The following is a 27,874-nucleotide window of genomic DNA, read 5'->3' on the forward strand; positions in this document are numbered from 1 at the left end:
CTGCTTCAGGTGGTTTCCCATTTTATACACAATTTCTGGATCACCTGGGTCTAAAAAATCAGTCCAATAACAGAGAGCATTGGTAAAACAGAGTAACATTGGCCTCTTACAGGAGTTCATGTTCTTTACACAGCTGTAGCTTCACATTCCACCCTGCATCTGCAAAGCAGCTGTGCTGCTCCCACCTAACCTTTCCCAGAACTTGGTGCTCCTAGGCTGCAACTTTTCCTGGAACCAAACAGTCATTTTCTTCCTCAGGATGAGAATGTTTTTCCTGTTATTTTCATCATGCAATAAGGGATACAGGCTGCAGACTCTGCACCAAACTCCCTTTCCAAATGTGAATTATTTCCCTGAACTAACTACAAATTATTCTATTAGCTCTGGGCTTTAATTGTAAGACCAGGGAATTTGCTTTCAAACAGCACCAGTAGCTGCATCAGAGGAGGCCACTACAATCTCTGCCCAAATGAAGAATGTTGCAAGCAACCAAGAAAAACTTAACAAGTTCCCAGAATCTAACAGACACTTTGAATGAAAACCACAAATCATGATCATAAAATAATTCATTGTTACCCAATACACCATTCAGGAAACCCAGAAAATGCCACAGAATGTCTCCGTCTTACAGTTGCAATCAGAGCAACTAACTCATCCCCTGCCTTTATATCTCAGGTAAGAGTTTAAACTTCAAATAAATATTTTTATCCTAAAAATTATTTGAAATATATTGCCTTTCTCCTGATCACAAGGTACCCAGAAACAGACATCACCTTTCCCAAATTTGTTTGTGCCTTGCACTTTTTCCCTTTGTATTTCTCCAGCATAATTTCTGACGACTATTCCTAAGAAGCTCAGTGCAAGTAGCCACTATTCTACTGTCAGCATTCTGCAGGTGAAACTTTAGAAGGGATTTGATCAGCTGAGGAATCATAGTTTAGTAATTTGACATAATTTATTGGTACTAAATGTGTCTAACTGCTTCAGGTGAAATACAATGAAACCTGAATATTTTTCAATGAGTTATTTTGCCAAATTAAAAAGTTGATGTTTAAATGTATTCACCGCTCTACACTTCAAAACAATACTTTGTATGGCAGAGTGAAAAGTTGCATTTGATTTAACTATTTTTTTATCCCTTTGGGAGATGCAGAAAGGAGATTTCAGAAATTCACCTGAGTCCCTCCCTGCTATAAAAAAAAATTATTTGCATTAACAATTAACTACTGGGACGAGGGGTTTTTGCCTCTAATGCTAAAGGTCGTCTGAAATTTGTTTTTGAAACTCTGAAGAAGACAAAGACAGGAAGGAGTGACAAAATATTTCAAAAACCATTTGAAATCGGGGCTTGTTCTATTCTATAACTCAAAAGCAAGTGAGTGTTATCTCACATTTCTCTCACATGGTTTTGAGTTACATCCCAAGCTACTCCGGTGGTTACATCATGCTTATTCACGGTCTCTAAAAATTACTGCAGGAATATATGGAAGCCTGGCTTCTTCCATTCTAGTCAGATGGTAAAGGGTGGAAAATGCTGGTTATGCCTTGTGCTGTGCCTCAATGCGACACAACAGGACCAGAGCTGAATGGCCAAACTTCCAGACTGAAGAGCAAGGAGGGTGATGTCTCTGTCCCATCAGGGGCAGGAGTCCTGAACACTCCACAACATACAGTTCTCTGTTCTGTATAACAGTAGGTCCACTATGGAGAGGAAATACATTTACAAGTTCCCATAACTTTTAGTAGCCAACCTGAGACATGGCAGCCTGGCTACTCAGAGGTTTATCCATCCATGACGCTGATCTGCCTGAAGGGAAGTTCTAGACAGGTGGGGGTTGGTCTCTTCTCCCAGGCACTCAGCAATAGGACAAGGGGGCACAGGCTCAAGCTCTGCCAGGGGAAATTTAACTTGGAGATCAGAAAAAAATTCTTTACAGAAACAGTAATCAGGCATTGGAATGGCCTGCCCAGAAAGAGGGTGGATTCACCATCCCTGGAGGTTTTTCAACTGAGCTTGGCCGTGGCACTGAGTGCCATGATCTGGTAAAGGGACTGGAGTTGGCCCAAGGGTTGGACTTGATGATCTTGGAGGTCTTTTCTGACCCAATCGATTCTAGGATTCTATGATCTTGACTGCAGTAGGGTCACCTGCCCCTCTGAACTCTCAGTGCCCCCAGACACATACCACAATCACTGGCTAATATTGAAACTCCAAGTCTGCATGAAAAGGTTTAGAGAAGTTGTAGGCAGGCCATAGGAATAATGTCTCACTGTTAAGATTGAATTGCACCTACAGTTACATGCACACTCTATGATTCTTGTCTGCTACGAGTGGGAAATTCTGTTGCAGAGCACAGCAAGTAATGCAACAAAGCTGCTGTCAAAAATATCTGATTTTAATTGAAATGACACTCCATTATCCTACAGCTCCAGGCAATGCAACTCAGTGTATGCCAGGAGATAGGCTGTAGATGGGCACCCTCACTCCATGCTGGTCCATCTTCTCTGATGAGCCACACCCTGAGCTGTGCCTTCTCCTGACCTTTAGGTATTGACAATGAGCCATTAGCAGTTTCTCTCCAGGATGGGAAAGATGGTGTGCAGTCTAAACAATATTTCATTTCTGCTTCAAAAATTTTAATTCTTGAAATCAGGGGGAAATGGCACAGAAAGAGGTAGGCTAAGAGGTGCCACATCCAGTGGCTGGAATTATGGGTTCACACAAAACTCTGCAACTTCAAAATTTGTCCTCATAAACTGAAATGAAACACTGAATGACTATCTCCTCATAAAAGCTTTTTCCTTTCGCAATTTTCTCCCTTGGCCAGTCAAAAACTTGAAAAAATAAAAGGAGGAGTAATATAATCACAGAAAGTCTGAGGAATAAAAAGCTAGCAATGGACCAGATAAAAAAACTCCAAATCCTAACAGTTAAAATATTACATTCCAAAAAATGGTACAATGAAATATTATAAACCCACCAAAACCTGTTAACCTTTTCACTTCAAAGGAAAACTGAAAAACCAATGAACTGATATTAGATTTATATTTTCATGAAACAGCATTTTTATTGGAAAAGCACTCTGAAAAAATGTTGGCCCAGCTGTAAGAACTTTATATATGGATTGCTCAGAAGAAAAAATATTCTATTTTGGATTGTTCCCATTCAAAAGTAAGTGACATTTTACATATTAAGTTCTGACATACTTCTTTATTTCCATATAAGGCTCCATTGATGCATATCCAGCTTACTCTATGCCACGAAATATGGCAAGTTTCCTATTTAGTTTTCAGTTACATTATCCTCAAAGTCAGTAACTGGTTCAGGACTGAGAAATCTTCTGCAAGCACAAAATTGCTTAAGGCCAGCAGATTGATGTGGATGGAGCCGCTTTTATTTATTTCGGAGGAAATATTTTTTCGATTATATCAACATAGCTGTGGCCCTTTGCATTCCTGCTGCATCCCCTGGGCATTTCAGAGTATTAACTGTATTTTATGGGCAGTTTTAAGCTTCTGGATACTTCTGAAAGGAATATTCATCTTCACAAAAATTACTTGCCCGTTGCTGGCGAGCTAATAGACACCATTCTTAAAAGTAGGAGCCTGAAAAATTTAGGAGAGTATTTTTCATGAAAGAAAGAGAGAAGCAGAGAAATACTTCATTTAAAAATTTACCACAAATAAATCTTCCTAAGCTTTTAAACCTACCAGGATTTCATCTGATAAAGGGCTACAGAATTCCGCTGGGTAAAATACACAGGAATAACACATCAAATTAGAGGCAGTGCTACTTGCAAGGGAAGAAGGAGTAGCAAAGAGCAGCACTTTTCAGAAATGAACTACCCATTGAGTCATTAAAGGGACAGCATTTTTGGTATCAGTCCCAGAGCTGCTGTCTAGCATTGTTCCATGGCTGGAACATCAGAAAAATTCACCTTTTCCACCACCACCCCTGCAACAGCATCTACTCATCCTCTTCACAGCCTGATGGGCAAGCCTAACTGCTAACTCAACAGCTCATGTTGTCCCTCAGAAGTTGATCTCTCCAGCACTTCCCAGAGCCTTACTCTTGATCCAGCCAAATGATAAACTTTGAGGATGGGGCTTGGGAGCCCAGGAACCACTGGAGTTCCCGAGACCATGAGTTCCCTTTAACCTCTCTGAATGAGGCCACCGAGCACTCTGCTCTTTTCTGTGAGAAGAGGTATGAAAAAGAGGAATGATACCACTGCAGCCAAGCAGAATGCTTGGGTTTAATCCAAAGAAAATCAAATCTAAAATCCCAAATCCATCACAAAACAGTGACCTCCCTGTGCCACCCAGGTGGTGTTTTCCTGAAGCATTGGAAAGGACATTCACATTTTAGCAGCTGTTGCCAGTACCTTTGCGTGGTACAAAGTCCACAGCTCTGCCAAGGGTTTCGGTTTTCTCCAATAAATGGTGCAATATTGTAGCAACAAACCACACCAATAATCATAACAAAGGACTTGTAGCCACTTCTCTGCAAACACATCATAAACTTTCTACCAGTCTCCAGAAATCCACTCAAGCTGGGCAGCCCCTTTCCAGCTGTACTGCAGGAAAAAACCACCTGCCATGCAGGTATCAGCATCTATTTGTTTGCTGAGCTCGCAGGGATGCAGCAGCTGGAGCAGCCCGAGGGAGGCAAGAGGTCCATTGTCTGGATCATGGCAACAGGCACAAAGGACAAGACAAGGAGTCTGGCAGCATGACCAAAACACAGCTGCAAAACTGCTCCTCTGGAGGATGTCTCAACACAAAAAATGGCTGCTCCCACTTCCTCTGCCCTGCCCTGCAGTTTTCTCTCACTCCTCTCCATGAAAACAAACTGGTTCAAAGTCATAACTCTGGTTTTGAGATCTGGAAACTATCTTTTAAAAAAAAAAACAAACAACGAATCAACTTCTTCATGTTTTCTTTGCAGGATTAAGTTAACAAGTAAGAACTCTGCTACATGTTTAACTGAAACAGCAACAAATGAAAAGCCCAGTGTGAATGGCTCAACACTGACAGGGAGGCTTAATGAAGCCATATGTCTTTGAGAATTTAAAGCAACATGTAAATCAATCAATATATCCAGATGCTTGGCTTTCTTTTAGTGTGTAGCCACATAAAACATCACTCCTTTCACATACAAAATTCAATATAACAAATTCATTATTTACCATCAGTCCATAAAATTAATTAAACAAAACAAGCAGCAGCCCCGATCGGTTATTAAAAATTGCCAGCACTTGAACACGCAGCACTTAATGCAAAACACCTTTGCTGAACAACAATAACCACTTCTAACATTCAAAAACACAGCAAGAATCAGCAAAGTCAAGTTGTTGGCTTCTGCTGTTGGGCTCACATTGATGGTCACCAATAAACTTCATTAACTTGTAAGTAACTTGGCACACCATCACACAAAGCACTGTCACATCTTGCAGTGGGATCTGTACAGATCTGAACGGAAGCAATCCTAGGTGAGAGATTGAGCTCATGGTGAGTGTGATCCCTGACTGAAAAGCAGGAACCACCTTCTTTAAATAGCCAGAACTTAGGATTTTAAGAATGAAGACTGGTGACCCAACCTCATCCCTTGTGTCCATGAGCACACCCGAAAAGCAGCCAAGGAAACAATCACATGCATACAAACAAAATTTTCAGACCATGGAAGTAGAAAAAGCAGAAGCGGCTCAATTTCTTGACAAGCCTTTAGCCTATTCAAATTAATTTCTATCAAGTTACCATTTAGTATATTAATACTTACAGTGACAATAAAAACAAAGTTACTAACCTGTGGCAAGAGAGAATAAGTTGCATTGTCGATTGTGACAGAATATAAAAATTCCCCGTCAAACCAGAGGTTCTTTCCCATTGGGGAGTTCATTTTTGTCATGGCAAACAGCTGCCCAGGGTCACAGCATTCTTCCAGCAGCTTCCTAGAGAAGGCAACCAAAAGAGAAAGTGAGGTATTAATTAGAGCTTTGGCACGCCTTCGTTAATGACCACCCCTCACATCTGAAATCCTGCCACTCTCATATGCTCCAAGGCCTGCAGATGAACCATGAGTGACCTTTACTTACATAAGGGCTAGAAAACCTGCTTTTTTTCCCCCAAAAATCTTAGAAATAGACAGGAAAAAAACTTAAATTTCCAGTCAGAATGGAGCAGAAATAAAACCAAGATTCAGCAAAAGAATCTCCATCCTGAATAAAAAAGTGGTCTCCAACACATACAGAAATCAGAGAAGCTCCTTTGAAAAATAAATCTAAAATTCAGTACCCAACCTCATTCACGAAGAACAGGCCTCCTAAAATCCCACAGTTACATAACTTATGGATGGAAAAATTTGGCATCCCTCTCCAGTTACTGAACATCCTTTGCATATTCACAGCAGTATTTGAGTCTGCCTTCTAACTAACTAGAGTCCAACTTGAGTCATCCCAGTATGATATATATATATATATATATATCGAGTGAATATTATACCTCTTTGTTTCCTTGCTGAAACTGCATATCCTCTTACACATTCATTTCCCAAAAATACTTACTATTCGGCTTGAGTAGAAATCTGAGAGCTGGTGAGCTGGTTCAAGGTTATATTGAGCAAAAATTCTCTATCACAGCAAACCCAGCAATTAATATCTGAAAATACACAACGATGAAAAGGACTAAAGGTCCAGAATATCCTATCTTTCCACGGCCTATATGGCAGCTGGAAGGGTGGTACTCATTAGTTTTTATATGCAGTAGATGTATGTAAAACACACACTGCAGAATTATGTCATTACAGTGTATTATGTTATTATATAAGTTTCTCATATATTTTAAAGGAAATCCTAAAGAGACTGGCACCATTTCCAGTGGCTGCATAAGTAGAAAAACATCAATTCTTATTAGTAACAACTAAAATGCTTGATATAGATGTTCTTCTCTGAGAAAGAGGAGATTTTGTCTAAAACCATTACGCCATTCATGGAAATTTAAATTTTTAGCATTTTTTTTAAGTTTTACAGCTACTTTTCATTTCTAAAAATTGATACATGAAAAAAAAATCATTATTTTCCCCTAAAGTTCATAGTTTCCTGCAGCAGTGTGAGTATTATTTGTCAGGCATACTTCTAACTGAAAAATGGACAAAAACTGGAAAACTGTAGAGTGGATTCATTATATGCTTAGCAAAAGAGGAAATAGCTCACAAGTGAATTCCTCCACCTGCATAACTATTTTGGAAAAGGTAAGTAAGTCATCCCCAAATTTATGAAGTCTAGGACAAAACTGTGTCTAGCTCTAGACACCACAGTTCAAGGAAGATGAAGACAGAGTGGAGAGGGTTCAAAAAGGGCCAACATGGTGATCAAAGGGCTGGAAAACCTGCCCTATAAGGAAAGACTTAAGAAGTTACGTCTTTACTCCATGGAGAACACAAGACTCAAAGGGGACCTCACTACAGCTTTCCAGTACTTTCCAAAATTAAAATTTCCAAGTGAAATCCTGCAACTCAGACCTTCTTTAGAAGTCTGGTCTGAGGAAGAAGCACAAAAAAAAATCCCAGATAATTTAGTGTAAAATTATCTAGGGAGTGTTCTGTGTTAAGGAATATTTCCATAGCCAGGGCAAACTGATAAGTTCTTTTTACAACTCCCTACCTACCTACCTATTAGATTAGAAATATATACCTACTCTTTCCTGTCCCAAATAAAGCATTATTTCAGTTCCCACTGAATCCTTCATCAATAAATCTATTATGAAAAGCAGTAGGTGTATCCTGGAAGGTCCACAGCTAGACAGGTCACTAGTTCAAATGTGCGTCTGTATATACCAGCAAAAAAATCTTGTGCACTCATATCTGCTGTCAGAAAAGAATAATTATTAGAAGCCTCACATTATTCAGTCTCTCTTTCGGATCTAAATCCCAAAACTACAACGAAAGAAAAGCTTCATAAAAAGTGCTTTAAAAAGTAGAATGGATTCAATGGCAAACCAAAAGCAAGATACTTTGCAGGATCAGAGAGACTGAACTGATTTGCTGAGCTTGACTAAAATGCACAACTAAAATGTTATGATAGAATTTGCAAAATTGCAGCAGCTTTTAGTCAAGAATCTCGATTCACTGAGAGTATTCCTTCACTTGCAGGACATAAAGAATATACTTTTCACTCAAAGTTATCTCCAATTCAGAGGAGACCTGTTTATGAGAGGACTTAAAGGATATTGGTATTGAAAAGGCACTGGGGACCCTCAGATTTGAGAGCACTTACGAGACAAATCCCTACTTGTGAGAGAAGCAGGAGAAAAATTACTTTGACAATCTCACTTCAGGCCTCTCAGACTTCAGCTGGAATTGGGCACCAAGCAGGTCATTACAGCATCAGCACTGAAGTGGCTCTGCACATCAACTCAAGCAGCAACCTGTGCACAAGGCAGGACCTGAGCAGCAGTTCTGAGCTGTCATCTGTGTCCCCACAGTGTACCTGGCTGAGGTTACACCAGCAGACATCACACACTGACAGAGGCCAGAGGCACAGTGGTACCAACCATCCTACAGCCACTTGACCTTATTTTCATGGGTTTTACGGCAGACTAACTCTGGTCTGATTTCATAAAGACCTTGTGAGTGACTGTAACAATTGAAGGCATGACTGAGATGCAGTAACTGGGGACAGTTAGATTTGCTGCAAAAGCCTCCCTCTGACCAAAGGGTTAATAGGTGCGCATCCTCCTCCACTTTAAACCAGAGAGTAAGCCACACCTCCTTGCAAAGTATACACCTAAATTCATAGATAAAGTCAGTAAGAGAGCTTACATAAAAAATCTGAGGCTACTTGTTCTTCATCTTAAGTTTATCAGCTTTTCAGTTTGCAGCTAGTCGATGACTCATCTCACCCTGGTATGACTGAAGTCCCAGTCAATCATGACTCTTGAGTAGCCACTTCAAACATCCCAACTGACAGCAAATATAACATCTAAAAGCAGAAATGGGCAATTCCATAGCACAGCTTGTCAGCCAGGAAGTTACAGCCCTTCAGCTTTAGCTTACAGGTGTGTGTGGGGGTCCTGCCTTCCCAGCATACCACCACTTCTCCACCTGCCTTTGCTGCCTGCCTTGGGATGCTGCTCTACATGAACCATCCAAGTGCTGCCCACACTGTGCAAGGGAAGGGGAGCAAAATTATTGCTATAAATTTTTTCCTTTTCAACCCATGCAGGGTAGATATAGCACACCAATGAGGAAAAGATCAGACTGACAGAGAGCCACTTGTCAGGCAGCAACAACAGGAGGGCAGCTTCATGAAGCTTCCCCAGGTAAGCAGTGGAGTTGCCATCCCCAGAAGTGCTCAAGAAACAAGAAGACATGGCAGTTTACAATATGGTTTAGTGGGCATGGTGGTATTTGGTTGAAGGTTGGACTTGATGACCTTGGAGGTCGTTTCCAAATTTAACAATTTTATGATTCTGTGAAAGAGAACTGAAGGCTTAAGCCTTATCTGAACAGTTCCCCAGGAAGGATGATCCAGCACACAAAGGATGGGAAAAGGACAGAAGAGACTACAGCTTGATGATGCTCTTGCAGGTTCCAGCAAGTGTCAGCAGTCCCGTCACTGACTAAGGGCAGTATGGTTTTAATAGCAGCAATAAAATAATTACTCAAGTTCAAGTTTAAGATAAAAAGCAATTTGTCAAATGAGCAGCTTTAGTCAGACTCTGCTCAGTTGCCTGGATTTAGCTGATATCATATTAACCTTTGTCCAGCAACAGCAAAACAGAACCAGGATCTGAAGCACAGCCCTGCAGTATTTGGTCTGGCTTAAACCTCCTTTCCTTTACACTGCAATTCACATTCACTTCAACTTCCCATGTTTTGCTTTGAGATCAAATAAATCTGAAGGCCTAGGGAAAAAAATTCATCTGCCTTTGGAGTTCCAGTTGGTGTCAAGCCAAAACCATCAGGCCTTCACTCACAACCAGGGATTCATGGTGCTGCTGAAATCCAGGGGATGGGTGGTCGCTTGGGTTCTCTACGGAAGATCTTCACAGCTCCATTTCAGTGTAATTGCTCAATTGCTTCAATTTATGTACCCTCCAGTAGAGGCAGGAGGCTCTACCAAGAACCTTGTGGAGTCCTCAGCTAAACCAACACCTATTACCCAGCACCTGTATCCTTAAAGAACCCCAAGGTAACATCCCTATTGCATATACTTTAGGGATTAATACCAATGGTGGCTCTAAAACACAACTGGACTGACCACCTTCAACACCATGAGTCGCAAAATCTAATCCTGAAAAGTTCTCCTAATTAGGTCTTCGGTGTAGTCCTTCCTTAAGAATAACACATCCTGATGTTTTTGCCAGTTTTGGTGGCATGAGAGAAACTCAAATCACTGCTTATTAAAATACTGTCTTTAATAAATTTGAAACCAGTTCAGGGTCTGATTTTTTGGCACTCCAGGTTCTGGACGAGTTTCTAATTATTCTTCCTTGTTCCTTTAAGAGATCCCTGGCTTCTGAAATTTCAACTTCCCCTCTGATGACCAAAAAAGCAGAAGTTTTCCTGAATTTATCACTTTGAACAAAGTTTTTTACACTCTTCATAATTCTTGTCTCTATTCTCTCTTTTTCAAGATCCACCTCTAAATATCCCATTCTAAATAAAACCTGGAAATACTATTTCAAGTATTGTCATCCCCTGCCAACTACAGGGACAAACCGACCTTAGTTATTACCCACACCCAAGGCCAAAACACAGTCAACTATTAATTATTTAGCACTATTTTTGGTGTCAATGCTTCCTAGGTTGGGAACATTCATCTGTAACTGCAACCTGCACTTTGGTTTGCTAAATATGAGACTTTATATCTGCTCCTATTGAAAATCAGGATGCTTAGCAGATCCAGGCTGTCTCCTGGATCATTTGCTACCCTACTTCTTTTCTGATCTGAAAAACTTATCGATAATATTTTAATGTTGTCTTGCAGACCACTGATCAAAAGAAACACAGAGGATCAAGAATTAATCTGAGCGAGTTCAGACCTGCAAACATCCTGAATTCATCCATACAGTGACCATCACCGTCCAAGAACAGACAAAAAATCTAGGACTGTACCCCATGTCCTACAGCAGGCAGTAGCTAATGCTTACAGCTGTAAGAGAGTCCTCTCACATAGCCATGTAATGGCTCTACCTGTGGCCATTTTCTCCTCCAAGGCAGCAGAAGCCATTCAGTAACAGCAGAATCACTAGTTCAGTTACAGTCAGTGTGGTGGCATTTGGCTTCTGAATATTCTGTGAAAACATCATTGATTGGGTTTGGTCACATACAATGGATTTTTGTTTCCTAAAGAGCTCAGTATAATACTTGTAACTGGGGGCTGGCCTGAAGAATCCACTGAGGCTTTGAGGTTTTCACAGTGTTTAAAGTATCTTACTATCTAAGGTATACCAGCCTGCACCTCAGGCAGGGCAGAGAACAGCAACAGCAGGCATAAGGAAACTAAGTGGAATGTAATGTTCCAATTTCATCAGGTCAGATATCACACACATCAAAATCCTGCTCCAAACCCTGTACCAAACCTGTGGGTGGAACCTGAGTAACTGCTATAAATTTCCCATGCAGAATGAGGGAAGAGGCTGTTGGCATTCTGCTGTCATCACATGCCAAGGGACACACTGAATGAATTCCAAGTCACACAACACAGCCACATGGTCTTCCTCCTTCACATCAAAACCAGAGCTGGCTTCAGCCCTGACAAGTGTTTTGGCACCATTTCTCTCCCCAGCAGACTCCACCCCACTTGAGACAAAATTTTAAATTACCCTCAGCATAACTATTTGGGAATATGATCATAAAATTGCCCTCCTAGGAACACCATGGACAAGTACCAAATGAATAAGGGAATGGCCAATACAAAAGCTTTTAATATTCAGACAAGCATATAAAATTGTTTTTTTGGGACAGCAGTAACAGTTTAAGCTCTAACTAGAATTAAGACTTTTCCCGAAACCAACATCTAAATCAAGAACACGTTGCTCTTCACAGGTTCCTTTTTGAAAAGACCTCAGTTACCTAAGCTTGAAGAATAGACCTAAATGCAATGAAAAAAAATATGAATAGTGGATACTACAGAGCAGAACAAAGAGATGATCTGATTTACTTCCCAGGCAAGCTTTCTGTAATATGATAAGATTTTATGAAGACTAAAGTCATGACCATTTTCCTCCTCATATTTATTATTACATTGTTTCCTGATATGAAACTTTCCACCTATTTCAATGCCCCTTGCAGCAATTTCTGGTGTGTGGACTTTACAGAGACCATATAATATTTTCCCCATCTTCCTCAAGAGAGGAAAGATATCAGGACAATAAAAAAGGTTGCAGACAGAAGCAAATCATGTACTGAATAGCCTGGCACTGCAACCTGCCTGAAAGGAAAGAGATTGAAGAGACCACAGACACTTCTCAGAAAAAGGAAGTTCACAAAAACCACATTCATTATCTTAGCAGTACAGCTATATGTTTTTATTGAGTAAGAAATTAAACTATAAATTAAAGATAATTTACTACAAATTACAAATTAATAGTTAGAGGTTGGAGGAGGGAAATTATGAAATCAAGCATTTATGTCTTTCCTGCATCATGGGTGTCTTTTATATCTTTCTTCCAGGCTTTTCTGAGGTGTCCAAAGGAAAAAAAAAAGTATTTTATTTAATATGAGAATATTGTTTTCACTACCTGTTTTTATTTAACCTGACAATATTTGGTTTTCACTGTCTATTTTAAAAGCATCGAAGAAAAAATCCGGTGCCTCCCACGCAGTATAGTTCACAGTTCTGTTTCCCAGACTGCAAAAGAAATATAAAACTGTTTTTTCATTCTCTGTGTTGGGTTACCCTATCCTTCCTTCCCTCGCTCTGTACAAACAAACTCCACTGTCCTGCAGGAGGCAAAATCTGAGCTATCAGCCACTGCAGCACATCATCCCAATCTCTGGCTGATTTGGTCCAACTCTTTTTTTCTTTTTTGTTGAAATGTACAAGTGATATCTTTTTTTTCCTCCAGAAACGTTCATAATATAATGGCAAATGCAGAGATTTTTTTTCCTCTACCCTCCTTCCAAACAAGGACAGATTGGTCCTTTAAAATTTCAAGGATTTAAAGTCTCTCAGGAGACAGCAGCAGCAACAGTGTTACATGGGGCACCCTGTAATTCCCCAAACTTGCCTCAATTCTGTTCTCATAAAATTTAACTGTGTTTTAGCTCAATCTTTGAATCTTCATATTACTCTGGATTACCTAATCTCTATCAGGTTCTCCTTTGAATTTTACAAAGTGCGCTAAAGATACACAGTTGATTATGCATTCTCTCTTTGATCAAAACTCAGCATTTTAAGAGAAGTAATTGGAAGGATACACTTTTATATCACAGTAGAGAGACATGATTCTGGAATAGCATCACATCATTACGTTCCATACCTTCACTATTATTGCAAGTGCAACTGAGGACTGAATAGTGCAATATTTAAATTGTTGAAGTACAGATGAGGCCAAAATTTGCCAGGGACTATCTTTATTGTTGAACAATGTCTGGACAGTAGAAGAGACCAGGTTACAACTCAGTGAATAGAACTGTACCCGAACATCTGACAAGCCTTAAATTTACCTTTCCTCCTCCCAATTCTTTTACTTAAAAATGGAGCAGAGCTGATCTGGAAACACATTGAAACACATAACTGTTCACCTTTTTTTCAGAGAAAACATATTTTGATTCATACAAACTTGCTTCAAACTCCTATGCACAAAGTCTGCTTATAAGCTTTGAAACACAAATTATAATGTATGAACTATAACATCTGAATTATAGAGTTTAAATTCTAGTATTCTGGTAAATAAATTTTTCCTAAGACTGTCATACCAGATATATAAAGAGCTATATTATAAGGAAACCACCACAAGTTGTGACTTGCAATAGCAAAAATAGCACTTTATTACTCATGCAGTAAAATCTATTGGGATGCAGGACGTCTCTGTATTGCTCCCAAACACATCCAGGAGAGACAGCAACAGAGACTCGACTTCTCACCTGGGAACTGCCATGAACAGCCACAGCCCTTTGAGCAGTGATGAATCTGAGCAGGAGCTCAAATGATGGTTTCTGGGCAGCAGCCAGCAGCTCCAGAGAAGTGACCTCACGCAGTGCTGGAATTCACTGGCACTGCCCCAGACTGCTCCTCTGCTTTGCTGATGCCTCCACCAGCAGTCCCCCAATACAAAAACTGTGTGTGAGGGCCTATCCCAGAGGAAACACAGGGCTCATCTCACTTCATTTATAGTGTTTGAAATGCAAACACTTCCAAGGCTTCCTTGCAGTGGACACAGTGTCCTTCAGGGTGTGATTCACCTCAAACCAGACACCTATTTCCTCTCTGATGACCATAAAGTGTCCAACTTCCTTAGACAGAGCCATCTACATTTGGGATCTCAGTTCCAGTTCATGAAGCCAGACCTGCTGCTCCAGACCCAAGAAAGCCTGTGGAGGCTTTTGCAGTTAACATGAGCTGTGAGGGACGGACTGTAGGTCTTCTGCCTGTACATGGCATCCCTTGGAAGGATCCTATTTGCCAGCAGCCTCATGTGATGGTCTTTCCTCTCTGCTCATACAGCCCTCAGAGCGGGCTGTCAGAAAGATGAGCTGGCACAACTGCACGAGCGGGTAGTTTTGTCACAGAGAACTCAGAGGCAAAGGGGAGTGGGGCAGGGGGAGAGATTAATTGCTTCATGAGCTATTCTTTTTTTTGTTTTATCTTATAAACCACCAGGAGGAGAGCAGCTTTCACAGATATGAGGGGAAATTAATGAATAGCTGTCTTGCAAAATAGCAGAACCATCAACTGAGACAAAGTCATACTACATGACGGTGCTGCTGCAGGGGGGAAAAATGAGTTGTTTTTACCACTTCCCTTGTTCCTTTCAGCAAAACTGCTGCTTGCTTTGCACTGACACGAGTGCAAAGAAATACTCTGCTTCAACAAGGGCACAGGATGGCTGTGTTCTATCAGGAGAAGGAGATTCACTAAAAATAAATCAAGCAGCTCTAATCCTGCATTTGAGCTTGCACTATGTAGAGTGATGATACATAGCACCCAAATCTAAGCAGGCAATTATCACACTACAGTGACTTCTCCACCTGCTTCTACAACCCAGATAAAAGCCTGGTATTACATAATGCTCCTTGCAAAAGTGCCCCCACACTTCAATCCAAAGAAGTCCATAGGGAGCTTTTCACTAATTTGATAGCTGAAGTCATGCCCCTTCACAGAAGGTGAGCTGGACAGAAAAAAAATTTCAGATTTAAGCACCTTGAAATGCCTAAAAAATTGAGACCACAGAAATGAAGAGGAATGTTCCTGCACTGGTCACTCTGAGTGCTTTTTGATGCAAAAAGTGTAGGTAGCCAGGCAGCCATTGCCTAGGTGTGTGCAGAGACACGAATATGTAAAAGTATCACAGGAAAAGGCATGAAAGAGAAACATATTTTCAAAGGCATATGAAACTGCACATTTGGAGGTAAGTTTTAACCCATTCAAGACGTATGAGTAGATCCGAAGGAACAGACTGAAGAAAGCCCTGTTTTGAAGAGAAACTTGTTCCTTTCACTTCTCAGAAACTGCCTCCTACATCTCATATCTATCAGTTGTTTAGGAGATGGAACAAGTTTTGCCTGGTTGGGAAGCATCCACTGAATGCCCTGCCAGCCAGCAGGATGAGCTGATCAGCCAAACAGAATAGGAAACCTTGGGTTTGATCTTTCTCTTGTATCCAGTTTGTCATGAAATTCTAAGACTTCTATTATTCTATTTAATCTGAATGAAATTAGCCAGTGAGACAAATTCCTTAAAGTGGGTGGATTATGATTAAGAGTCCAGTCATATGTAACACATTTCTTACTGATCGAGAGAGAAAAACAAATCCAGTAAATGCCAAATAATGCTCTGCTTTAGCTTCCTTGAATCAGACACTGACAAAACTCTGTACTCTTTGTTGCTTCTGTATACCCAGAATTACACACCAGTTAAGCTGCAATAGTCCAGTTTTGGATGAAAGCCATGATTTAATGCTCTGCCAAGCACTGACACTGGACTTCACTTACAGCCTGAGTTGCTGCAACCACCAACATCACTTTTGTAAACAGCTGATCATCAGTTGGCCAAGTATCCAGAGATATTTCTGAACTGAGTTCAGTGATCCTTCTGTGTGCTGACAGATGGCTTCTAACAGATGAAAATGAATAATAAAATCACCACAGATTAAAACAGAGTCATTTATCTGCAACATACCTTGAACTTGCAATTCCCTTGTTTGCGGTTAAAAGCTTTATTTTTGAAGTTCTGCTAATGTGTTTTAAACCTTGCCTGAGTACTAGGTACTGCAAAAATCAGTTTCATTGATGCAAATGCTTCGCTAAATGCACTAAGTGGATTGAAATAAAGGAAAAGATATATCCAGTTTGGAAGGTCTTTTTATTAGAAGCTCCAATTCCAAGTCTTTTTACGTATTTTTATCTTGCTGAAGCCACAGAAGAAGTTAAATGGCAAACAGGAACAAGAGGTAATGTACGCTGTTTGTCTTCATAGCTTGCTCTTCTGTAGACCCAGTAAAAAACAAAAATCAAGTGTATTGATGATCACCAGGGTTACTGCAGAACTGGGACTCTGGTATAATAAAGCAAAAGCAGAAGCTGTCTGCTGCTGGACCACAGGATTTCTTTTTGCTACTCTCCTGCTTCCATTCTCAGCATCTGAGTGACATCTATGTGTGGTATCAATTGATTTGTGATAGTCAAAGCTCCACTTTGCACTCATGTAACAGTCTTGTGTGTGTGCTTCAGGTCTGTGTTCTTCCTATGATGCTCTGCCACCAAAGCCCAGTCACGTCACAGCACCTATTTTCTGCTGGTCATCTAGACTTTCCTCAGTCAGCAGAAGGACACTTACCCCACCCTAACATAGATATCGAAGCAGAACAGAACTGTCAGTATCTGCAAGTACCTCTGCCTGTTCATTACTTATAGTGGGGGGTAACCATGGGAAGAGTACTAAGAGAGAAATGTAACTTTTAGGTAGTTAAAGTAAGTGTGATGAACCTCAATCTGCTATATCCATAGGTGACTATATATCATTAAAATTTGTTGCTTATCTCCTGGCCTAGACAAGAAGAACACACAGGAAAGTGATTTTTTTTTCTCAATAACAAACACTGCTGTATACCTTAATCCCTCTAGCACCCCATCAGAAAGGATGAAATGCTAATGCAGAAGTAAACTCATGCCATTTAGTCTCAACAATTACAACGTAATTACAACTCTCTATAAAACGCCTCTTGCGATTAATTAAAGCATTCTCGGACCTCCAAAGTCTCCAGTGCTCACTCACTACAGCAAAGTAACCTCACCAGTACCTAACAACACGTATGGAAGAGTCCAGCAGACATTTTCTCACTTATCACCCACAACATCTCGTTCCTGAGTCACTCCACTTCTTCACTGGCCATCCAACCTGAGCCAAGTCCCCCTGGCTAGAATCACAGCATCAATTCACCGCTCGCCACCACAACTATCCGCTTTGATTCCAGGGTGTATAAAACACTAGGAATTTCCTGGGTCAGACTTAAGTACTGGGGATCTAAGGACTCCCTGTTTAGTCTAAACATGTAATCCACATTTCTATTAGTCAACAGTTGCTTTCAAAGGACATGCCGAGGCTTATCATCTGAGCTATTCCAGACCGTATGAAGAGCTGGCAGGATTCCCCTGAACACTTCCCCCAAACCGCCAGAAAGAATTTGCCAGTGTAATCAGGGAATGTAAACCTGCCCTTTCAGGACAAATATTCACATGGCGTTAAAACACAAGTTTCCACAAGCCACAGAACTTCACAGTCACATCATTGCATCATGTCCTTATTCATCATATAATCCAAACAGCTCCGGTCATCAAGGTCATCACATATGTACAACTTCCAACTCATGGCATGCTGTTTTGCCATTACAATTAAACAACTTATATTTGGCAGCACTCACTATGAACATGGAGTTTCATAACACACCACAATGTTTAGTGGTTTGAGGTTGGTTTTGGGGTGGGGACATTGCCTGCACAGGCACAGAAAAAGCAGCAGAATTAGAAACCAGGCAGTTGCTTGGCAGTTAAAAACAAGAGGTGACAGGAAGCATGTTTGAGTCTATCCTCTTCTAACTAGTTTGCTGCATTACGCTCCATGCTGCTGGGAATAAATCAGGAATTCATAAACTCTATTACCCAGAGCAATCAAACAGCTTCCTGGGGGATAAATGTGATTTATGTACTAAGCTCTTATAGACCTGAAGTCCTGGCAGAAAACACAACATATCCAACTTCAACCTCTGTCCAGCCTGGTGACCTTTAACAAGCTAAACCTACCTGTGAGATCAGAATTCCTAAAAGGCTGTCAAACACAAAACCGCAGAGATTACTACATGCTATGACTCCTACACAGCTTTACCAAGATGTTTATTTTTCATCCACCTCTCCTGTCTTTGCCATCTGTCGGACCTGCCCCCAGCTATACCATCACACCTCCTCTGCACAGGCACTCACACTGAGGGGTGGTTTTGGGAAACCCGAGGCTTCCAGCGCTGCAGAACAGCTTCCCTACAGCTATGGGAAATGTTCCTGTCAGAATTCAAGTCTGGAACTTAACTTTCCCTCCTCTTTCTGCTCTACTGGTTGAGAGTTTCCCATCCTTCATAGACTTCTTTATTCCCAGAAAACCCAGTTACAGGATTCATTATCGTAAAGGTAGTAAATAGGGAACCTGTTGCTGTTCAGGGAGCTGCCAGGCACACACTACAGCAATGCAAAACATGCTACTTGTAATGCCTGCAAGAGTTATATATAGTGCAATGTTGTGAAATCCTAAATAAAAGGAAAACCTGAAAAGTTTGACATATACAGCCACATATATCACAGGAAACTATTTTTCCTTGAAGGACTGTTGAAATGCTACACTTTAATTAGCTGCAGAACTCTAGTTTTCACAGTCTACCCATAATCCAAAGAAATCTAAATAACAAAAAATACTGGAATCAGGTTCTGAGAAGATCTGAGAGGGGAATTTATAAACCAGCAGTTACAAACAAAACATGAAACTCACACCCATGCAGACTCTTAAGCTAGTGTGTCCAAGTGATGCCACTGAACAGGAAAGGGGAAGAGGAGCTGTATGGCTCCTGAGGAACTATGCAAATGCTGCACAGCTGGAGCTCCAACAACCAGAGCTCTTCTCCATAGTGAACAGGCAGCAAACTGAACTGTAGTGACTCTGCTCAGACCTTCCACCTTCATTTCCCACTAAGTAATCCCTGTGGGGAACAGCTATTTTGAGAGGGCAGGGACACCCTTCAACCACTCCCAGGTGGCACTCTGTTGTCCAAGGGAGAACCTTCCTGTTTCTCACCCACCTTCAGCCTGTCATACTCTGTTGCTTCACCTCCAACTGCAGGTGATCCTGACATACAACATACAAATAAATCAATAACCTGAGTTTACTTTTACCCAGACATCCATGGTGCCCATTCCAGAAGAGGCACAGTGCTGATGACAGAAACCTGGGAGATTTCTGGAGTGAGTCAGGGAACCTTTTTGATACACGTACTGATGTGTCAGCTCACAGCTGGATCTACTATTCACTAACAAGGAAGCACTGGTTGGGGATATATCATCAATAAAACCCTTGGCCCATGAAATAGTGGCATTCGAGATCCTGAGGGGAGTGAGGAAGAAGGAACGCAGGCTCTGCAATTTATCGATTGATCTTGAACTCATCAGTTTGGACTGGAAGTGGCTCATAATCATTTAGGAGCCTTGTGGAAACTACGTGTTAGAAACAAGAATCCCATAGCAGACATACTGAGCAGAGGCAGTTCCTGGCCCCTAGAGATGGCCACCCACAACGCTCTCTCTTTCTGATTCCTTTCCTCCTTGACTTGTCAGGGCAACACTAGACTGATATCACAATGATCTGATATAGATTTCAATACAATTGCTGGGTTTGTGGTTTTCCTCCCTGCTAGTGAATGAAAATGAGAAATGTGCCCTGTCAGGCAGACAAATGTTATTCTCCATGACCTGCAAGAGGAGACTTCCATGTTCACCCACAGGATGTATACTACCCAAAAGTTAACCCAACATTAGCTAATTCTGACAGAGCCTTTCATTATAGTCAGAGCTCCTGGGTTTGTAAGTAGGTTGTTTGAGAGAACCCATCAACTGGGCACTCCAACTGCCAGCTTTGCAGATCACTTACTCATCTTGGAAATTCACTTTGCAGCTCAAGAATGCATGACAAGCTACAGAGCTCTACTGAATCTTGGCCAGTTCATCTACACTACTCATCTCAAGAAACTGAAGCAGGGGATTGTTTAGAAAAAAAAAATCATATTTAAGAACTATCAACTGAACAACTTTAAAGAGCAATAATTCAGTTTCCACAGTTGTTAAACTGTTTACTACAGGGTTGAAGATGCGCTATTTAGTTTTCAACAGCACGATGACATTTTGCTTTTTGGTACAATGTCACAAACTAAAAATAAACCAGATAAAAAAGCAAATTAGTACAAAAAGGGGTATATGAGGGTTATATAGAAGAGGAAATACATTTTTTAAAGCAATTGAGCAACGATCTAAGAATAAGACGTATATATTTAAAAACTAATGATTCTGAGAACACCTGCATTTCCTAAATTAAGCATAATGAAGGTTAAGAAAAGATTGTTTATATATGCAGCATGAATATGAAAGGTTGTTATAATTAACAACAGTAATTATGAATGAGGTGCTAAACTAAGTTAATGAAGGGTAAATGAAGTCTCAAAACTCTAAGAATCTGAGACATTGATTTATTTGGGAGATTATACTATCCATTGCATGACTTCCTCTGCAACATTTGGTGTTAGGCCTTGACACAGATAGGAAACTAAAACTAAATAGACCTGACCTAGTAATCTGTTCTATTAGAGACATTTCTGTGTTCTTATGCACTGTAAAGAAGTCCATTATCAATTGGTTTATGCTGCACAGCTCTCACAACTCTGCCCTGCAGATCCCCAAAGGTGTATTTTCACAGCCACTGGGAAGGAGGTACATTTGGAGCAGAAGCTGGATGATGAAAATGCTGCAGAACAAGAAGGAGAGAGAAAGAGAACACCCGAGAAATAGAATTTCACCACTTTCCACTCTCCTTCCTGCATGGTGAGATCAGTCTAGAGAAGGTGCTGGCATTTGACAACCAGAAGTGCAGAAGCTCCATCTCTGCCCCCACAACCCCTTGCCTTCCCAGAGCTGTTCCACAGTTTGGAACCATAACTAGCCAAGTGCTTGTGGCCAAGGAGATCTGAGTAGCTGAATATCATCAGAACAGTGCAGTTTCAGTCTCTGTTTCCAACTACATTATCTATATATCATAATGCCAACCATGTATACAATCCTATTACAATACCCAGTGAGAAGTCATCTCAGCAGAATGCTATGGATGGCATCCAGACAGAACAAAGCAAGTCTTTGTTTTAAAGCCACACCCCAAAACCATAGTAACCAGCCTTGGCCTTAGATATGAGAAGGCAAAGAATCACCTGCTGCAATTCATCCTCCCTAACCCCGAGCTGCTGGTGTTCCAGAGAACAGTCTAACCCTCAGCAAACAAAGTTCACTAGGTGTCAAGTCTGTGGATTGTCTAGTTGGCAAGATGCAATCACAGAACAAAAAAAAACCCCTGAGCAACAAATGTTGTTTTCCTGTCTTATTGCTAACCATATGGACATTTTCCCTACCACAGCTTTTAAGTAGGACAGGTACCAGAGATAGCTGCAGTGAGTGGGCTGAACTCCACATATTTCATCACTCTACTTCCAAATCTCACCACTTGAACAGTCATCTCTAGAGCAAATTTATTCTCCTATCTTGTGGCAGGAAAATGCCCTCTCCTATTATGGTTTCATAGCCTCTCTTATACCTCATACTGGCCATTGAAACTGGACCTTCAATCTACTCAAGTGATCTGCTTCCATCTGATATTTGAGCTTCTTCACTGAGATTGTAATTTAGCCCATGTTGTTTTAATTAATTGTTATTTCCTTGTGTTATCCTGCCTAACCAACTGAGCTGTTCCTAAACTGTCCACTTCAATGAATTTTATTCTTAATTGATTGCCCTTCTGATTTATCCACATACCCGTTCCCAAATTGCCTAACTACAGTCTTTCTTCCTCCACTGTTCTGCTTCACATAAATGTTTCTTTCCTTTATTCTCTTCTTCTAATATTGCTGCTTCTTCAGTGCCCCTGGTGCTGCAAACTACTTGCCTGTAATTTGCTAAACCCTACCAGTCTTTCACCTCCCTTCCAAACTCCCAAAGCCTCTCCATCTCACCAGCTTACCATCACCCTCTCCCGCCCTGCCCTCCAAGTGCGTGCATTTTCTCTCCTTCTGGAGTACCTTAATCCCTTCCTCTCAGCTGACAATGGGGTCCTGACACTTTTCCCAATTAAAAAAGCCAGTTTTTAAATAAGAATAAGAATATATGAAGGAAGACAACCTGTTCTTGAGAACAGCCAGAAATCGGGACAAGACTAAATGCCAGCAGAGCTGTGCACCCTGCCCTGTCTCTCACTCCATGGTCCTGTCACAGGGGACAAAAGGAGTTGAGCGAACTGGGACAAAAACAGAACCTAATTAGCACCAGTATTTATAGAATATCTTACTCTTTGAAGTGGGAGGAGATGCTGGTGACAGCTGAGGCAGGTTTGGAGATGATCCAAAGCGTTCAGGTAATCCGCTTCAAAAACCACCGGGGCACAAGTTATTCTCGAGCTGGCGCATCTGCAGCATCACCTGTGAGCAGGTTTTCAAGGAACAGCATGCACAGCTACCACCTGCCTCGAGGCAGGGAAGGATGCAAGGACAGGACCAGGGAAAGGAGGTAAGAAATCCAAAGGGTACCTCCCCACTACTCTTTTGAGATGAGGAGTACCAGCTTCCTCAGGCAAAAGATAAGCCCAGAGGACTTAAACTACTCTTCCTTATGAATCAACTTTCTGAAGTTTTATGGTCTTTTACAGTATCAATATTCAAAAGATGTTGCTGAAAAGAGTAAGCAAAAATCCTAAACAAACCTTCAAGAAATTAATGCAAGAAATCCACTCAGTATGAGGATAAAAGTGAAAATTCACTAAATAAATCATTCAACCTACTTAGTCCTTCAACGAGGCATCTTAAGATAGGAATATTGCCTGAGAGTTGGTTTAAAATACTTTTAAACCACATTTATGTGCTCAATGCCTAGTCCAGAGCCAGTGTGTTTTGTGAGATTTTCCTCTCTGGTACATTCAACATTTCTTCCTTCAAACTTGTTGAAACTTAATCTGTTCTTAGCAGTTACCCAACAGTTTAAGAAATACCCGTAGACAGGCAGGTTACAGGAATGGAAACAACCTCTTAGGAATTTTAGGATTCTTTTTAATTTCTCTAAGGCAAAGTTATTGATTATAAGTGGAAAGGAGTAAAAGTCTCACAAGACAGACTGCACAGCCACACAAGACCGGATCTGAAATTAAATGATCAAGTTAGATTTGGGAAAGAACTTATTAAGCTCTACAGTCCTGAGCAAGTTCATATTCATCTAGGCTGACATGTTTTCAAGTGAAGGCACACTACACATGTGCTCTTGGTTGTGCCACAGAGAGGAAAGCCCACACCCCAGAGGAAACCCCACAAGCCCATTTGCCTCCATACCAGCCGAGAGAACTTTGCTTTTCTCCACAATGCAGATCTGCTGTTCTGCAGAAAACAGAACTTGCACTAAACTTGTAAAACCAACTGGCAGTATAACAACTCAGGCCAGTGAAAACATTTTTCCACAGATTAGGTGCAAATAAACAACAAACTTGACCCTCTTAGTACAAGAATTTCACTAGCAGTGGCCTGTTTGACAAGTAAAGCACAAAATAGTTTTTTAAAACAAAATCAGAGAAAGCATCAAAGACGCAAGGCAAAAATAAACATGTTTTCACATGCTGGACCCATTAGCATTTACTGAACTACACCAGATAAGTGTTTTCACTTGTTCTGTTGTCTAAACAGAATGATCAAAACACATGATTTCTCTAATGATAGGTTTACTTTTTTGTTGTTGTTACCATTTTTGGATCAGCAAGCTCAAGTTCCACACTCTGCTATTCCCTTCTGGATATGCTTAAACATTTAAAGGCAGTGGCTGGAACGGGATAGAAAGAATAAATATCTCATGTGCATTTTTACTGCCTCATCCAACTGGGCAGACAAAAACCTGGAGATGTTCAGCATTTGTCCATAAGGCTCAGCAAGCGTGTTTGTGCTAGAGGCATGCTGGGTGCCAAGACAAAATGTTCAATAATACAACCTATAAAGGAGTGCCCAGATTAGTCTTGTTTCTCCTGTTCCCTTCACTGTTGCCATTTCCTTAGTTAAAATGCATCTAATTATAGGTTGATATGTAATTCTCACTATAGCACTCCCTAGCATTTAAAAATCATGAGTCAGGTTCCCAAAATTATGATTAAGGCACAGAAATAAGGCATCTGAAAAACAACAACCCACAATTAATTTTTATTTGCCTTTTGGAGGCCAAGCCACCATTCACATTTACAAGCATTTCACTTTAGCTAAGAGGACTGAAAAATTTCTTTTCATTTTTATGCCATGAAACCAAGACTATCACAAATTCACTTGATAGCAGGGCAACGCTTACAAGACTTTGTAGCATTCCCCAAGTTGTACTAACTGCCCCTAACCCCAAACATACACAGTTCAGCATCTGTTCCTGCTTTGCTCTGGGAGGGGTATAACTATCACCAGGACAGGTGAAATTTCCCAGGTGGACATCCCAGGGACTGCTGATCCTCAGAGCTCCACAGCCTGAAAACAGTTGGGGTAATGGCCCTTGGCAAAAGGTCTCCTAATATTCCTGAATTAAGACTGCCACAGTGATAAATGTTAAAACTCCTCTCCACATAACCAAGGTATAATGGCTGATGGATAAACTTTCTGAGAACTTACAGGTGAACTATCTGCTTTACTCTTCAGAAGAGCAGGACAGAGATATGTAGAGAGACTTAAGTGTCTGATTACATTTCCTAATTAATATCCTAAAAATTACAGAGGTCTAAAAGCTAATAATTAAATACAGCACATATTTCTTTCAAAGGTGTTTTTTTTTTAATTCATCTTTAAGCAAGCTGAAGCAAGAGACTTCACCCCATTATTCCTGTTCTCATCAGATCCAACACTATTGGATCAGATGCTCCTGTCTCATGAATATTGCATTTCCTTTCTATCACACATTACTGCCACACCCTATATGGATTTACTTTCATGCCTTTTACATTCTCATTAAGTAGCAAATGGCACAACACAGGAGACTGTGCAGAGTCTGAACCCTGTTGAGCAAATAAGAACCTAATGCTGCCTGAGTGGATGGCAGTAAATCACCCACAACAAGCAAGGGTAATCTGAAGATTACAGTCTAATTAGGGATGTCTACTGTAGCACTCACTGCTGCTGTCTAGTGACAGAGCCCACAGACCAAGCAGGGACTGAACACTCTAAGGTGATGACTTGCATGGGTCAGGCACACCATGAAAGAACATGAAGATCATCTATAAAGATGCTTCAAGAAGAAAGAATGACAAATCCTCGTGCTCAGCTCCCAAAGTCGCCTGATACCTCCTTTCTTTTCTTTGCCTTTCTCTGGATCCTGCTTTCCTCCACACCAGCAGCTCTCACTGTGCTCTGAGCTGCTGTTCACCAAACATCATTTCATCCTCTGACTCCCACGACTTCAGCAGAAACCTTGAGGAGCACCCAAGGATGACATGGAGGTGCTGCCACAGGGCCAGTGCAGAAGGGACTGAAAGATCCCTTTGCTGTGGGGCGAGTGGGTCTGAGATGTGGGACAAAAAAGGGCCCAAAGCACAACACCACGTGAGGCATCACACAGAGAATTAGGGAACATCACTGCCACCAAATGCAATGGGAGGGCACAAAGGGCCAAGAGGTGCACTGCTGACCAGGTAACAGAGACTTAACAGCCAAGACAGGACTGGAGGGGGAGGAAATTGCACGGATCAGGCAGTGGAGTGGGGTGACAGCAGCCAACAGCACACAAGCTCTGTGAGAACTATTTCTTTTCCCTCCAGATGAGACTAAGGTAGAAGATAAGATACATGGAAAAAATAGGGAACAAAGAAGAGCAGCTAAAGGGGAAGGACAACAGTTAAACCAAACAGTCACGTAGCCCATGGAATAAAGATTGTGGTCAAAGGTAAGAATCTGAATTTCATCAGTAGCTGAAGATTCATTCTTTGACTTCTCTATTAATGTGAGGCTCTGGTTAATCCTTTCCTGTGCTTTTTACCCTCAAAAAGGGACGTGCCTGATTTCACATGCACAGTTTTAAACACTAAGACAAAGAGAGCACACAACTTATTACAAATGGTAAATCTCATTGTTTAAACACTGGTGAGGATTTGCGAGAATGTAAGAGTGTGAAATGTTTTGAAAATATTTACCCATCAGTAATTAAAAGTTTATTGACATTTAGAAAAAAGACCACCATGCAAGCATTGCCACACAGCAACTCAATAGGGAATAGAAAGTGAAACTGTAAGGTACTATCCAGGAACAATGATTCATTTCTCAAGTGAATGCTATACATGAAAAAAAAAGAGCTCTTCTAATACCTTCTAAATAGATAAATGCTTCAGTGGAAGCTACAGAAAGAAGACGAAAATTTACACAAAAGCATTACACACTTCACAGGTAACAAGCTGGTACCTCCAGGTACCAGCAGCACGAAGAGTCAGTACCAACCAAACCTTCAGCACAAGTGAAAGATCACCCTCCAGAGCATCGTCAGGCAGCATGCCAGTAGCCCAGGTATTTCTTCACATTAAAAACTGTACTAACAAGCAGAAAACCCATTCCATTAATCAAAATTCCTCATCTGCATAGTTGGGAAAAAATCTCACTACATGCTTTCATGGAAGGAAAATCCTTCAGAGTAACCTGAGTCTTTAGCCCATTTGTCATTAAGCCTAAGTCTTATCAACTCACTGAGAGAGAGGCATCAGAGAGCCTTGGATTCAGCATCACTCCCTCATTGCATATTTCAGTGCTTTTAGAACTGGTTTTTGCAACTACTGTGGTGTTTCCGAGTCCCACCTATAGCAGTAGACACCTCATCACCCTGCACTGGGACACCACCACACTGTGGGACCGACAACACACCCAAAACATCCTACACGGTGGAACCTCCAAACATCGAGGCAGACAAAACAGAATTCCCAGAGCTGACAATTGCCAAGACAGACCACACAGGAAAACATTAAAACATTTTTACTAGGGGAAAATAATAAAAATTATGTTTTGTTTGTTTGTCTTTCACCTTTGACGGGAAATATACAGCTTTTATTCCTCTATTACAGCAACAGTCACTCCAGCCATTCCAGAAAGAGGCAGAGCAAGTTTTTCCCACAAGAAAGCAAGCAAAATAGCTGATCTGTTTTCCTAGTGCTCCTTAAAATACAGGTTAGCTACATGGCAGCTTTTAAATTAAAGCCGGCTGTGCATCCTCAGCACAGAGGCATCCTGATAAGCAGAGACTTTATCTTGCTTAATACATGAAGGCAAAGTCTGCAGTTTGCCTGGAAAGCCAACAATTGGCATGCCAAGGATGGAAGAGACAGATGCCCCAAGCATCAGTGGGAGCTGCAAGACTCTGACTGGTAACTCAGCAGGG

At 41.0% G+C, this 27,874-nt stretch overlaps 1 protein-coding gene across 1 annotated transcript in view; it reads right to left on the minus strand.

The window, feature by feature from the left end:
- ST8SIA1 (ST8 alpha-N-acetyl-neuraminide alpha-2,8-sialyltransferase 1) overlaps positions 1-27,874 on the minus strand; it is a 118,563-nt gene that overhangs the window by 83,372 nt on the left and 7,317 nt on the right. The window contains exon 2 of the mRNA XM_071551278.1: positions 5,807-5,951. Coding sequence (XP_071407379.1) covers positions 5,807-5,951 — 145 coding nt within the window. The remainder of the gene's footprint in view (positions 1-5,806; positions 5,952-27,874) is intronic.

Source organism: Pithys albifrons, chromosome 3 (genome assembly GCF_047495875.1).
Source record: "Pithys albifrons albifrons isolate INPA30051 chromosome 3, PitAlb_v1, whole genome shotgun sequence".
Classification (NCBI taxonomy): Eukaryota; Metazoa; Chordata; class Aves; order Passeriformes; family Thamnophilidae; genus Pithys; species Pithys albifrons.